Source organism: Oncorhynchus keta, chromosome 34 (assembly GCF_023373465.1).
Source record: "Oncorhynchus keta strain PuntledgeMale-10-30-2019 chromosome 34, Oket_V2, whole genome shotgun sequence".
Taxonomy (NCBI): domain Eukaryota; kingdom Metazoa; phylum Chordata; class Actinopteri; order Salmoniformes; family Salmonidae; genus Oncorhynchus; species Oncorhynchus keta.
This window is the reverse complement of record NC_068454.1, coordinates 18,571,982-18,585,998: the sequence shown is the minus strand read 5'-3', so window position 1 is coordinate 18,585,998 and position 14,017 is coordinate 18,571,982. Positions and strand designations below refer to the sequence as shown.

General features: G+C 40.3%; 1 protein-coding gene across 3 annotated transcripts in view; it reads left to right on the top strand.

Moving 5' to 3' along the window:
* The first annotated feature begins 449 nt into the window (after nt 1–449).
* Nucleotides 450–14,017, top strand: part of LOC118380638 (glycogen synthase kinase-3 beta) — a 62,798-nt gene continuing 49,230 nt past the window's right edge. The window contains exon 1 of one of the 3 annotated variants that reach the window (XM_052493335.1): nt 450–718. Coding sequence is in view for 2 of the 3 variants with exons in the window: in XM_052493333.1 (XP_052349293.1) it covers nt 1,297–1,384 (88 nt within the window). In the remaining variant the exon portion in view is untranslated. Of the gene's footprint in view, nt 1,385–14,017 lie in introns of all 3 variants that reach the window. The other 2 variants (XM_052493333.1, XM_052493334.1) reach the window with 2 other exon arrangements.

Here is a 14,017-nt window from a genome sequence, read left to right as displayed (position 1 = left end):
ACTCCTCGATTTCGTCTGCAGTCGGTTGCTTCAGCCTTACTACTCAAACAAGCCCATTGATCTGTTAATTTGACTGTCACGGGTCGCCAGTAAAAAGTAGTATTAATTGCGCGCCTAATGCTATTGGGTAGATTACCGGTTGCAGCTTTCCAGCCATTGGTGCAAGTACCATTTTTCTCAGTTGGATTGGCTGAGACTGCTATCAATCTTTCTGACGACCCCCCCCCCCCGGTTAACGCCCATTGCCCCAGTCGCAATAACGCACGGACACGAGCTTCCGAACACCAGGGGCGGTGTCAAGCAAACTATGCCATGTGTTCTACAAGAACAGCGTCCTTATTGGTCTACAGTATGGGGCTCTCGGCCCATCGCCAAGGGATACGCTTCGGATTGGTTGAATCGGCTACCCCCCCCCAGATACCATTGCGCGTGCACTTCTCTCCGATTCTCGACAGTGGTTTATTGGCGTAACCCCGTCTCCACGCGCATCTGCCCATAGAACCAAGCCTCACCATTTACGCAAATAGCGTTACAAAGGTTCGTAGTGAATAAAACAGCGAGCCCGAAACCGATTGTGAAGGAATAAAAAATAATACAAGAATCGTCGGGTCTGACTGGAACTGCCCTTTCCAGAGGAACGAAGTGCACAAGACCCGATAGCCAACTGGAATAACCGGATTTGACGGTCGCCGTGTGTGGAGTTGGGACGAGTTTGCAGGTCCGTGGAAATCGTTAATGTAAAAATTGGGCAACTGACAGATTTTTCCGTTTGAATCGTCGGTAGGGTAGAAGAGCGAGGGAGCCGGCATGGCGGACGGATCGTTGAGTCTCCATCGGAATATGAAGAGGATCTGTATGGTCCTGGATCTATAGGAATACACAGCAACCATTCCCCATTAACGCATTATCTGATAGTTTCACTTGTGTAATTCTGTGCTCAACTGTGACCAAATTAAGGAAATCAAACCAGCAGTGGGTTAATTTGGGGGCCACAGGGCCAGATTCATGACTATTTAGTCGAAGACGCGTCTCCAAGGCCTATTATCAACTGAAGGAAGACGGAGGAACCAAAGGAAGAAAGGATGCTTTGAACGACTATTGGGGGACGAGAAAGGGTAGATTGATAGGTCAAAATATCAACTGTGAAGGCTCGTGGAGAGGAGTTGATTGAAAAAAAATATTGTAAATAATCTAACATTCAGATTAAGGAACTATCATTCTTTGAATGCAAAGGTTTAGAAAGAAATCTACCAAGCCAGTCACGTAGCATACAGTATTTGATTCGAGGATTGGATCATGTCGGGGCGGCCCAGAACCACCTCCTTCGCGGAGAGCTGCAAACCAGTTCCGCAGCCCTCGGCTTTTGGCTCTATGAAAGTCAGCAGTAAGTCTACCATTTTTTATAATCAAACTAAGTTTGCCCAATTACCTGCCTTGCGAATGAAATCAATTAAACTAGTTTTGTCCTTGTTAAGCACGTTGACTCGACGCCAGGTCTGATAGCACAGGCAGGCTTGTCATTCTGTGTCACTGGCTGAGATTCTCAGGCGTAGTGTCACCCTGGTTTCTGCGGGAGGGACCGCTGTGACGTCCGACTCTAGGCTGGTCAGCGGACAGAGGTAGAGGGCCGCGCCGGGGGAGAGAGGGGCAGGGCTGGCAGACACCCAAACCAACATCGTGCCGAGTGCCACGATCTGATTTGCCTCATCATTTACAGATTCTTCTAGATGTCCATTCCATTAGATCATAACATGTATTTCAACCGATTACTGATCAGTAATCTCTAGTCGAATGGAGCGCCTGGTTTAGGGTCATGACTAGGCATACATTTACATACATTTTACATTTAAGTCATTTAGCAGACGCTCTTATCCAGAGCGACTTACACATTGGTGCATTCACATACACTGTTATATTATTATTTCATGGGGATATTTTGTATATATTACTTATTTAAATGCAATTTTGCTTGCTTTGCGAGCAGTTCTCTCAGATAGTATTAATTTCTTACCAGCCAGATGCCGCAAGTGACAGGATCGGTCTATTACACAACTGTCAACAAGAAGGTGCGCCCATGCAGAATTTGACTGGAGGGGGGGGGCTTGATCTTTCAGGATAAAGGGGCGGGTTTCTCGTTTGTGTAAACTGAGTTGTCGTGTAATTTGGGGTGCGTTCATTTCGCATGAACGTTTGCTACATTGCGGAATGGTTTGTACTGAATGACATGTTTTCCTTAAACGTTATTGAACAGACTTTGAGATAGGTTTGTTCCATTGGGTGGGTGTGCCAGGAAGTGGCTTGAAGCAATGAGTGACGTATTTAAAGTGCAGCGGTGCATTTTGAACACACAACCCAACCCCTCCCTGTTTTTCAACTGATCGTTCAATACAGCAACGTTTCTGTTCAACTGAATGTTCCAAAATGTAAAAACGAGCACCAGCACACAAGCCAGATCGCCTACTCCACTGTCAAGACATTTATGTGCCACAACTAGAAGCACAAGCACTTCACTACACCTGCAATAACATCTGCTAAACACCTGTATGTGACCAATAACATTTGATTTGATTTGACAATGTATCAGACTGAAGTTGGTACAGTATTGCCATCCTCAAGGCGCTCCTGGGCCAGGATATATGCTCCTGACAACTTTAATGGTGTTTTAAACTGTTGTGAAAAGAAAATAATAAAGCCTATCCTTCTGATGCCTCAGCCTATAGTATATAAATAGCCTGTAATTGTATTTAGCCTATTCCTATTACACATAGACAGTGGTGCAACTTTGGTTTTAGAAGTAGGGGTGAACATACATTTTCTTTTGTATATATATTTTTTAAATACGGCCGGATAAACATAGCATACCCGACCTCTCGGATGCGTCTGCATGGTCCTGAATGAAGCACACCGTTGCCTCGTTTTGTATCACATTCCAATGATAAAACTTGGGGGGATGCTATGTCATAATGTGGTGGTGGTGGGGGAGACATGTCCCCCCCGTCCTCAGTGAAAGTTGCATCCCTGTACATACACATGCACCAGACATTTACACACCTACTCCTCAGAGTTCAGATGTTGACATACTTCAACCCCAGCCTTGCTTTACATACAGTACCATTAGGCCTATCACCTTCTGCATTACTGTAAGTCTCTGTGTGTGGGCTACAGAGAGCAAGAGAGAGAGAGAGAGTTGTGGTAATGAATCTCAGATACTCTTTCACAATGCAATTGTCCCTTTCACTGACTAGACCTAAGCATACTGAAATGGACACTAAACAGTGTATGGAGATTGTATAGTTGAGTGTGTGTGTCTGTGTGGTATGTGTGTGCAGATGGGATTTAGGAGTAGGAAGCAGTATGGCAATGGTGCATTTAGTGCTTCGAGCATTGCAGTAGAATGCCTTTCTCTCCCACACCCTCATCTCTCTAGTAGCTATAATACAACAACAATTCATATATATACAGTACCAGTCAAAGGTTTGGACACACCTACTCATTCAAAAGCTGTCATCAAGACAAAGGGTGGCTACTTTGAAAAATCTCAAATCTCAAATATATTTAGATTTGTTTAACACTTTTTTGGTTACCACATGATTCCATATGTGTTATTTCATAGTTTTGATGTCTTCACTATTATTATACAATGTAGAAAACAGTAATAACCAAGAAACCCCCTTGAATGAGTAGGTGTGTCCAAACTTTTGACTGGTACTGTATATAAAACAAATAAATATCTAATACAAAAATGTAATAATGGTCAACGTTCAGAATCTAATCCATAAATACAAAAATATTATATTGGTGGTATTTATATTGTCTATATGCAATCATTATAATAAAATAGTACAATATAATTATATATTTTTTTTTTTTCGACAATAAAACATTTTAAACATTTTATGTTTCCTCCCTTAACTTTTAACAAGCTGTGGCTTATTATGAGGCCAAATCGATCACAACATACCTTTCCCCCCCAAAATATACACATTTTATCTTTGTTTGATTGTTTTGTAAAATGTGTAGACATTTTCATTGTGAATTTTAGGAAGGACTCGCTAAGTAATATATGTTTGTGGTAAACAATTAGAAAGTGTTCTTCACTTTCTATCTCTCCTGACTCTCCTGACCCAGAGTTATGACATACTCTTCTCTAGCCAGCCATTTTTTTCAATGGCATCTTGTTTCAATTGCCAGACTATAATCGCCAGGCAATAGCCAGGCTCTCACACAGCCAGACACCAGGCCTCTCTCTCTCTCATAATTTGTTTGGGTCTAATTGTTTTGCTGTCCTGGGGCTCTATGGGGTCTGATTGTGTTCATGAACAGAACCCAAGGACCAGTCTGCTTAGGGGACACTTCTCCAGGTTCGTCTCTCTGTAGGTGATGGCTTTGATATGGAAAGTTTAGTTGAACGTCTCTTTTCTAGATGTTGATAATTAGTGGGTATCGCCCTAATTTTGCTCTGCGTGCAGTATTTGGGGTTTTATGTTGTACACAGAGGATATTTTTGCAGAATTCTGCATGCAGAGTCACATTTTGTGAATTCTTGGTTGGTGAGCGGACCCCAGACCTCACAACCATAAATGGGAAATTGGTTCTATAACTGATTCAATTATTTTTAGCCAGAAATGTACAAGTCTTCTGTTAATGATAATGCAGAGGATTTTCCCAAGGTGGCTGTTGACGAATATCCCACGGTAGTTATTGGGGTCAAATTTGTCTCCACTTTTGGGGATTTGGGTGATCAGTACTTGGTTCCAAATATTGGAACAGATGCCAGTGCTAAGGATGATGTTAAAGAGTTTAAGTATATCCAATTAGAATTTATGGTCTGTGTATTTTATAATTTCATTTAGGACACCATCAACATCACAGGTCTTCTTGGGTTGGAGGGTTTGTATTTAGTCCTGTAGTTCATTCAAGGTAATTGGAGAATCCAGTGGGTTCTGGTAGTCTGTAATAGTTGATTCTAAGATTTGTATTTGATTATGTAAATGTATTTCTTGCTGTTTGTTCTTTGTTATAGAGACAAAAAGATTGGAGAAGTGGTTTATCCATACATCTCCATTTTGGATAGACAACTCTTTGTGTTGTTTGTTTAGTGTGTTTCAATTTTCCCAGAAGTGTTTAGAGTCTATGGATTCTTCAATGACATTGAGCTGGTTTCTGACATGCTGTTCCTTCTTTTTCCGTAGTGTATTTCTGTATTGATTTAGTGATTCACCATAGTGAAGGCTCAGGTTTTCTGGGTCTCTATGTTTTTGGTTGGATAGAAATTGAGAAACCTTTCTTAGGTTTTTTTAATTCTTCATCAAACCATATGTCATTGTTGTTAATTTTCTGAGGTTTTCTGCTTGACATTTTTAGATTTGATAGGGAAGCTGAAAGGTCAAATAAACTGTTGAGGTTGTCTACTGCCAAGTTTACACCTTCACTATTACAGTGAAACATTTTGTCCAGGAAGTTGTCTAAAAGGGATTTAATTTGTTGATGCCTAATTGTTTTTGGTAGATTTTCACACTACTTTCCTTCCATCTATAGCATTTCTTATATTATTTAGTTCATTTGGCTTTGATGCCTCATGTTTGAGCATTGCTCTATTCTAGTAGACTGTGATTTTGCTGTGGTCTGATAGGGGTGTCAGTGGGCTGACTGTGAACGCTCTGAGAGAGGTCAGTGAGGAAGTAGTCTACAGTACTACTGCCAAGAGATGAGCTATAGGTGTACCGACCCTCGGAGTTCCCTCGATGCCTACCATTGACAATGTACATGCCCAGCGTGTGACAGAGCATTTCCTTTTGAATTTCTAACCACATGTAAATTGTTCCTGTTTTGATTAATTTAATAAATTGACTTAGGTCTGCTCTATACCAAATTAGCATACCCCCTGAGTCCCTTCCCTGTTGCACACCTGGTAGTTTGGTGGGTGAGATTCCAGCTCTCTGTAATCTAGAGGGCAACCAGTGGGTCCATCTCCTCTATACCATGTTTCTTGTAGGATGACAATGTCTGTATTTCTGATTGCTTTGGTGAAGTCCATGTTCCTTCTCTCTCTGTGTCTCTCTCTCTCTCTCACACACAAACACACACACACACACACACACACACACACACACACACACACACACACACACACACACACACACACACACACACACACACACACACACACACACACACACACACACACACACACACACACTAGTTTTGTTCTGAGGAGAGGCAGCTGGCCAAGAACAATCTTGTTTAGCATTTCAAAGCTCCCACTGTGTCTTTTTTTCCTCTATTTCCCTCGCCCTCAATGGAGATGGGAACCAAATTAACAAATTGAACATGATGTTACATTTAAATTGCCGCTGTACGATTGAAAAAAAGATAAGAGCGAGCTGAACAAATTGAAGAACAAACAGAAAGAAACAGAGAGAGAGAGACTGAGCGTCAGAGAGACAGAGTGAGAGAGAGACAGAGAGAGATGTCAGATATGGGGTCCAAGTTATTACTCTGTAATGTGGTAGTTATTACCTTATCTGCATGAACCCTAGTTTCCATAATGAATCAGCAATATACACATTGGCTTAATTATTTATTTACTAACTAACTAAATAATCACATAAATACATCACAAACAGTAGATATGGGTTACTAACAATGATAGAAAAGTCTCTAGTGGACTAAACCGATATGACAAAAGGAAACGGGTGAGGACTGAGAAAGAGCGGGAAAACAACATGGATTCACCTACATACAGTCTATAATTATGTTAATTGAAATTGTAATACTTTGCACATGAACGGCCGCTCATTCTGAATGAAATTGGAATGTACATATTTACACCTGGATGTCGTTGTTGTCTCTCTGTTGAAAACACTCAATGGACTAGTAAAGTTCATCAGAGTCTCTAGTTAACTTTCCCAGAAGTCACAATATCTTTCGTGGTTGTCGGTGGTTAGAATGAATACTTCAGAGTACCATTGGGAAATGTTTTCATAGAATAGATGATGCGGCGGTTGTCTGTATTCTCCTTCTAGATTTCGCCACTGGTGATTTTATACACTTCAGAGAAAAGGCCGGTCCATGATGCCAAATGTGATGTCTGGGCTCACAGGGGTGTGTACACTGACTAGTTACTCTTCATATGAAAATCCATGCACTAATTTAGAAGGTTAACATCACATTACATCTTTTCACAAATAGTTTCATGTTTAATCACATATGTTTCACAATATTTAGATGTAAACCAGATAGCTGGGAAATATAGACTTTAAAGATAAAATTCTCATAATCCAGCCACAGTGACTGATTTCAAAAAGGCTTTACAGCGAAAGCACCACAAAGAATTATGTTTGGTCACCACCAAGTCACAGAAAAACAGAGATAAAATTAATCACTAACCTTTGATGATCTTCATCAGATGACACTCATAGGACTTCATGTTGCACAATACATGTATGTTTTGTTCGCCAAAGTGCATATTTATATAAAAAAACATCAAATTTTACATTGGCACGTTACGTTTAGTAGTTCTAAAACATGCGGTGATTGTGCAGAGAGCCACATCAATTTATAAAAATACTCATCATAAATGTTGATGAAAATAAAAGTGTTATACATGGAATTAGAGATATACTTCTCCTTAATGCAACCTCTGTGTCAGATTTTTTAAAAACATTATGGAAAAAGCAAACCATGCAATAATCTGAGTACAGCGTTCAGACAACAATGCAGCCAAAAAGATATCATCCATATTGTGTAGTTAACATTAGTCAGAAATAGTATTATAAATATTCACTTACCTTTGATGATCTTCATCAGAATGCACTCCTAGGAATCCCAGTTCCACAATAAATGTTTGATTTGTTCGATAAAGTTCATAATTTATGTCCAAATAGCTTGTTTTTTTTTCAGACTTTTGGTAAACGGCGGCAGCGTAGCTTGGACTAGTAACCGGAAGGTTGCGAGTTCAAACCCCCGAGCTGACAAGGTACAAATCTGTCGTTCTGCCCCTGAACAGGCAGTTCACCCATTGTTCCCAGGCCGTCATTGGAAATAAGAATGTGTTCTTAACTGACTTGCCTGGTTAAATAAAGGTAAAAATAAATATAAAAAAAACAAATCCAAACGCGCGTTCAGGTCCAGTCGGACGAAAAGTTCAAAAAGTTATATTACAGGTCGTAGGAACTTGTCAAACTAAGTATAGAATCAATCTTTATGATGTTTTTATCATAAATCTTCAATAATGTTCCAACCGGAGAATTCCATTGTCTGTAGAAAAGCAATGGAACGAGAGCTAACTCTCTCGTGACTGCGCCACACGAGCCTGTGCTGTGGCACCGATTATGATTTTTCAACGCTTATACCAATACCGATTATTGGAGGACCAAAAAAAAGCCACTATTCATCGGCCGTTTTTTAATAAAAAAAAAAGTTTGTAATAATGACAATTACAACAATACTGAATAAACACTTATTTTAACTTAATATAATACATCAATAAAAATCAATTTAGACGTTTGAAACGCTATTAGCGCGCACCCCACTAACTAGCTAGCCATTTCACATCGGTTCAATGTGATGGCCACTCCAATACCTTGACTTTGTCGTCCTTTAGCCATTTTGCCACAACTTTGGAAGTTTGCTTGGGGTCATTGTCCATTTGGAAGACCCATTTGCGACCAATCTTTAACTTTCTGACTGATGTCTTGAGATGTTGCTTCGATAGATCCACATAATTTTCGTTCCCCATTACGCCATCTATTTTGTGATATTGCACCAGTTCCTCCTGCAGCAAAGCACCCCACACAACATGATGCTGCCACCCCTATGCTTCACGGTTGTGATGGTGTTCTTCGGGTTGCAAGCCTCCCCATTTTTCCTCTAAACATAACGATGGTAATTATGGCCAAGCAGTTCTATTTTTGTTTCAACATACCAGAGGACATTTCTCAAAAAAATACGATCTTTGTCCCCATGTGCAGTTGCAACCCAGAATCTGTCTTTTTTTATGGTGGTTTTGGATCAGTGGCTTCTTCCTTGCTGAGTGGCCTTTCAGGTTATATCGATATAGGACTCGTTTTACTGTGGGTATAGATCATTTTGTATCTGCTTCCTCCAGCATATTCACAAGGTCCTTTGCTGTTGTTCTGGGATTGATTTGCACTTTTCGCACCAAAGTATGTTCATCTCTAGTAGACAGAACGTGTCTCCTTCCTGAGCGGTATGACGGCTGCGTGGTCCCATGGTGTTTATACTTGCGTACTATTGTTTGTACAGATGAACGTGGTACCTTCAGGCGTTTGGAAATTCCTCCCAAGGAAGAACCAGACTTATGGAGGTCTTCAATATATTTTGGTATTATTTTCATTAGTCCATTGTTGACATAGTCCCAAAATGTTTTGCTTTCAGCAATCAAGTTTTCAAGATATGTAACTTTCAACACACAGAAATCACCCATCCCTCTATGAGTAAAAAAAACATGACCAACCTGGCTCGATTCGCTCTTTTGTGGCTAAATTTGAAATTGTGTTTTTTTTACATTGAATAAAAGTAGAGACTCAGAGCTTGAACATGGTATATATTTGGGGCGGCAGGTTTCTTAGTGGGTAGAGTGTTGGGCCAGCAACTGAAAGGTTGCTAGATCAAATCCCGAGCTGAAAAGTTTAAAATCTGTCGTTCTTCCCCTGAACAAGGCAGTTAACCCACTGTTCCTAGGCCGTCATTGTAAATAAGAGTTTGTTCTTAACTGACTTGCCTAGTTAAATGAAAATCAAATAAAAAATGTAATATCATAAGCTGCAGTTGCGGAACAATGGGAAAGTAATTCTGCTTTGAAAGTTGATAAAACTTGTAACCCCACTTTTGAGAAAATGGCACTTGAATGTTGTGGTACAACTACTGGAGAGCTCTTCTTTGTCTACAGCATCGTTCACACCCTCTTAAGCCTTAGCCACACCCAGCTCTTTAAGGGTTCATGTGAGGCCACGTGCTAAACAGAGTGAGTATGGTAATGTACTAAACAACCAACGATTTCAAGACTAAAGGCTGGTTTTTACTACGTCTGTAGACAGTTGATGCAGTGACATCATTAACATTCTATTGTCGTCCGGCATCAAACTTAACATTGTGAAAAAGTATGAAAACAAAAACGAGAGGCTGCATGATTTCAGTAGCCTGGCGTTCCAAATAGCATAACTGGTGTATTCTAACACCAATAAACCCATCTGTTTAAAAATGCAAACCAGGCAACTAAAAGCAACTTTCTAAACAATGTTTTGATTAATTTTTAGCTTGTTAGCTAGCTTTTGTTCAAGTTATAACCATATCATATAGCTGAAGAAGTCTTAACTCATTTGTATTCATAATTACAGGATAGTAAACTCACAACAATGACAGAAAATAGCTTACGGTTGTGAGTGTGATGAAATAAAAGCAGAGCATTCTACCGGAGAATTTAACTTTGGTGCAGGTCATGTTGTTCTTCACATTACCGTCTCTGGTAAACACACACTATATCAAATAGTGTGTATTTGTCACATGCACAGGTGTAAACGGTACAGGGAAATGGTTACTTGCATAGTGGAGTCTTTTGTTTGGATATGTAGCTAGCTAGCTAAACAACAATTAACCATAATCCCAACTCATAACGTTACTACCCTGCATAGCTAAAGCTAACCATCTAACTTAGGTTCAATGTTAGCTAGCTAGCAAGCTAACATTAGGCTATAACTAGCAATGCAAATGATTCTGAGATACAAATAATATTACTACACAGATTATACACATAACGTTAGCTAGCTAGCTTTAACTTGCAATGAAAATGACTTTCTGACAAAATAATAAAATATACAGTACCAGTCAAAATTTTGGATACACCTACTCATTCAAGGGTTTTTCTTTATTTTTTAAAACTATTGTCTACATTGTACAATAATAGTGAAGACATCAAAGCTATGAAATAACACATATGGAATCATGTAGTAACCAAAAAAGTGTTAAACAAATCAAAATATATTTGAGATTCTTCAAAGTAGCAAGCCTTTGCCTTGACAGCTTTGCACACTTTTGGCAAGTAACAGACACTGTTCAGAGTAGACTATTTGAATCAGGCCTTCATGGTCAAATTGCTGCAAAGACACCACAACTAAAGGACACCAATAATAAGAAGAGACTTGGACATGGCCCAAGCAAGAGCAATGGACATTAGACCGGTGGAAATCTGTCCTTTGGTCTGATGAGTTAAAATTTGCGATTTTTGGTTCCAACTGCCGTGTCTTTGTGAGACAGAGAGTAGGGTAGGTGAACGGATGATCTCCACATGTGGTTCCCACCCTGAAGTTGTGATGGTGTAGGAGCGCTTTGTTATTAAGGCACATGCAAGTTCACATGTTACAGAAAGCTTTACTGTATTACAAACATAATATTGAATTGTGGTTGACAATGCAAACAAATATCAACATTTAAAGGTTATGTATTTACAGTTTAGGTAGTTCTATATGTGCCAGCGGCTTAATCCCATTCTTTAACAAACAAATCTGGGTTGAGTTGGAGACGCAAATCCAACAAATCATTTGTTGACTTTTCGACAAGTTAATAGGCTATTTATTGTATTTCAAAAGTGTTATTGAATTGTGTTTGGTGGTCAACGCAACCAACATTTGTAAGGAGATTTATCTTCTGCTTGGATAGTTCAATCTGTGCCACTGACTTAGTCTGGTGGCACACCCAGTCAGGAAGAGATTTTTATTTATTTTTTCACCTTTATTTAACCAGGTAAGCTAGTTGAGAACACGTTCTCATTTGCAACTGCGACCTGGCCAAGTTAAAGCATAGCAGTTCGACACATACACCAACACAGAGTTACGCATGGAATGAACAAAACATACAGTCAATAATACAGTAGAAAAAAAAGTCTATATACAGTGAGTGCAAATAAGGGAGTTAAGGCAATAAATAGGCCATGGGGGCGAAGTAATTACAATACGGCAATTAAACACTGGAATGGTAGATGTGCAAAAGATGGATGTGCAAGTAGAGATACTGTGGTACAAAAGGAGCAAAATAAATAAATACAGTATGGGGATGAGGTAGATAGATGGGCTGTATACAGATGGACTATGAACAGGTGCAATGATCTGTGAGCTGCTCTGACAGTTGCTTCTTAAAGCTAGTGAGGGAGATGGGAATCTCCAGCTTCAGTGATGCTGTGTGTGTGTGTGTGTGTGTGTGTGTGTGCGTGTGTGCGTGTGTGCGTGCGTGCGTGCGTGCGTGCGTGCGTTTCCGCAGGTGGCCCAGTCACATCCAGAGCAGGTCTAATTGCTGAGTGTGTGAGTGTTGTCTCTGATTGGGGTTAAAGACTGCACCACTGCAGGGCTGCTGGAGTAATACTGCTGCTTAACCTTTCCTCTGGCACACACACACACCATCAACCAAATGCATGTTTTCCTTTTCCGGTACAGCATTTATCCACTGTCTCATTTGGACAGGTTCAGAAGCTGTAAGTAGGCATTCAGTAGTAATATTTCTTGTTTCTTGGTGCTCAGTCAGTGTCAAGGCTTTAGGCCTAGTTCACTGTCTCCTCTGCATCGTGGCCATAGAGACTAGACTGGGTCAGGTTAGTGTTGACTCAGCAGCATTAATACACATCAGACTCATCCAGCTGAACTTCTCACTGCCTGCCCGCCTGTCAGCACTGCATCTACACTCACCACAGGAGCAGCTGCTACTGTGGTCTCACTGCAGTGCGTGTGTGTGCTGACAGTGGTCCATGTCCGTGATAGAACATCTCTGTGTACTGTCTCAACACATTCAGGTTGGATGATATGGAATATGGAATGGAAGCCTTATATTGAAGATATTTATTTTATTTTATTTGAGCTAATGTGTAATCTACTTTCCCTGGGTCTTGTGTAAGGGATGGATAATGTAAATGTGACTTGGCTGTCTGTGAGAACTTTAGACAGAGGTTTAGTATTTTAGCTGGCTAGGAGAGTCTGAGTTTCTAGATTTGAGTGGGAGGGAGATCCAGTGTGTATAGATGTCAAGTGTGAGTGAGAGTTAGGCAGTATGGCTGCCAGAGCTGTCCATTGTTTTACATAGGCATTGACATTCATGGATGATTATAATATGAACACATTTCATTCATAGCTTGATTTGCAGTTGGTGGTTGGGGTGGGTGCTGTGCAGTTTTGGGGTTGAGGTAGGTGTGGTAACAGGGATGGGGCCTTGGCCCGGGGATGTATAGTGGTGGTATGGCTGCAGCATGTACATGTACATGCGACACACACGGTATGCTAGGCAGTTCTGGTTATCCTTTAACAAGAAGATAACAGAGACTTTAACCCTGACATAGACACACACGCACACGCACACACACGCACACACACGCACGCACGCACACACACTCTCTAGTGCACTTCAGTTTAAACCCACTTAAACAGGAGTAGGCGTTCTCATTAATCCTAAGGGAAAGGCATGCCGTGCAATTTACTGTAGAGGAAGGAACTAGAGGAGAGGGGGATATTTAGAGGAGGAGGAGAAGAAAGCTTGTATGTGAAAATGATATTTCGTCTAGGTTGGCCAGGCTCTGATTTACATTTAACATTTTAGTAATTTAGCAGATGCTCTTATCCAGAGCAATTTACATGAGCAATTGGGGTTAAGTGCCTTGCTCATACTGCAGCATTATGGGTCTTGACTGAACTACAATCATGTGTTTAAAAATCTAAACCATGCAAGTCACTGGCTGATATTCAAACCCTGTCCCATTAATGTTGAGTAAAGAATTACTGTTATAATGTGTATGATTGCGTAATATCATGCAAGTGTGTCAGGCTTCATAATATAACTCAAATTTTTTATTTTTTTATTTCACCTTTATTTAACCAGGTAAGCTAGTTGAGAACAAGTTCTCATTTACAACTGCGACCTGGCCAAGACAAAGCAAAGCAGTGCGACACAAACAATGATACAGAGTTATACATGGAATAAACAAGCGTACAGTCAATAACACAATAGAGAAAGAAAT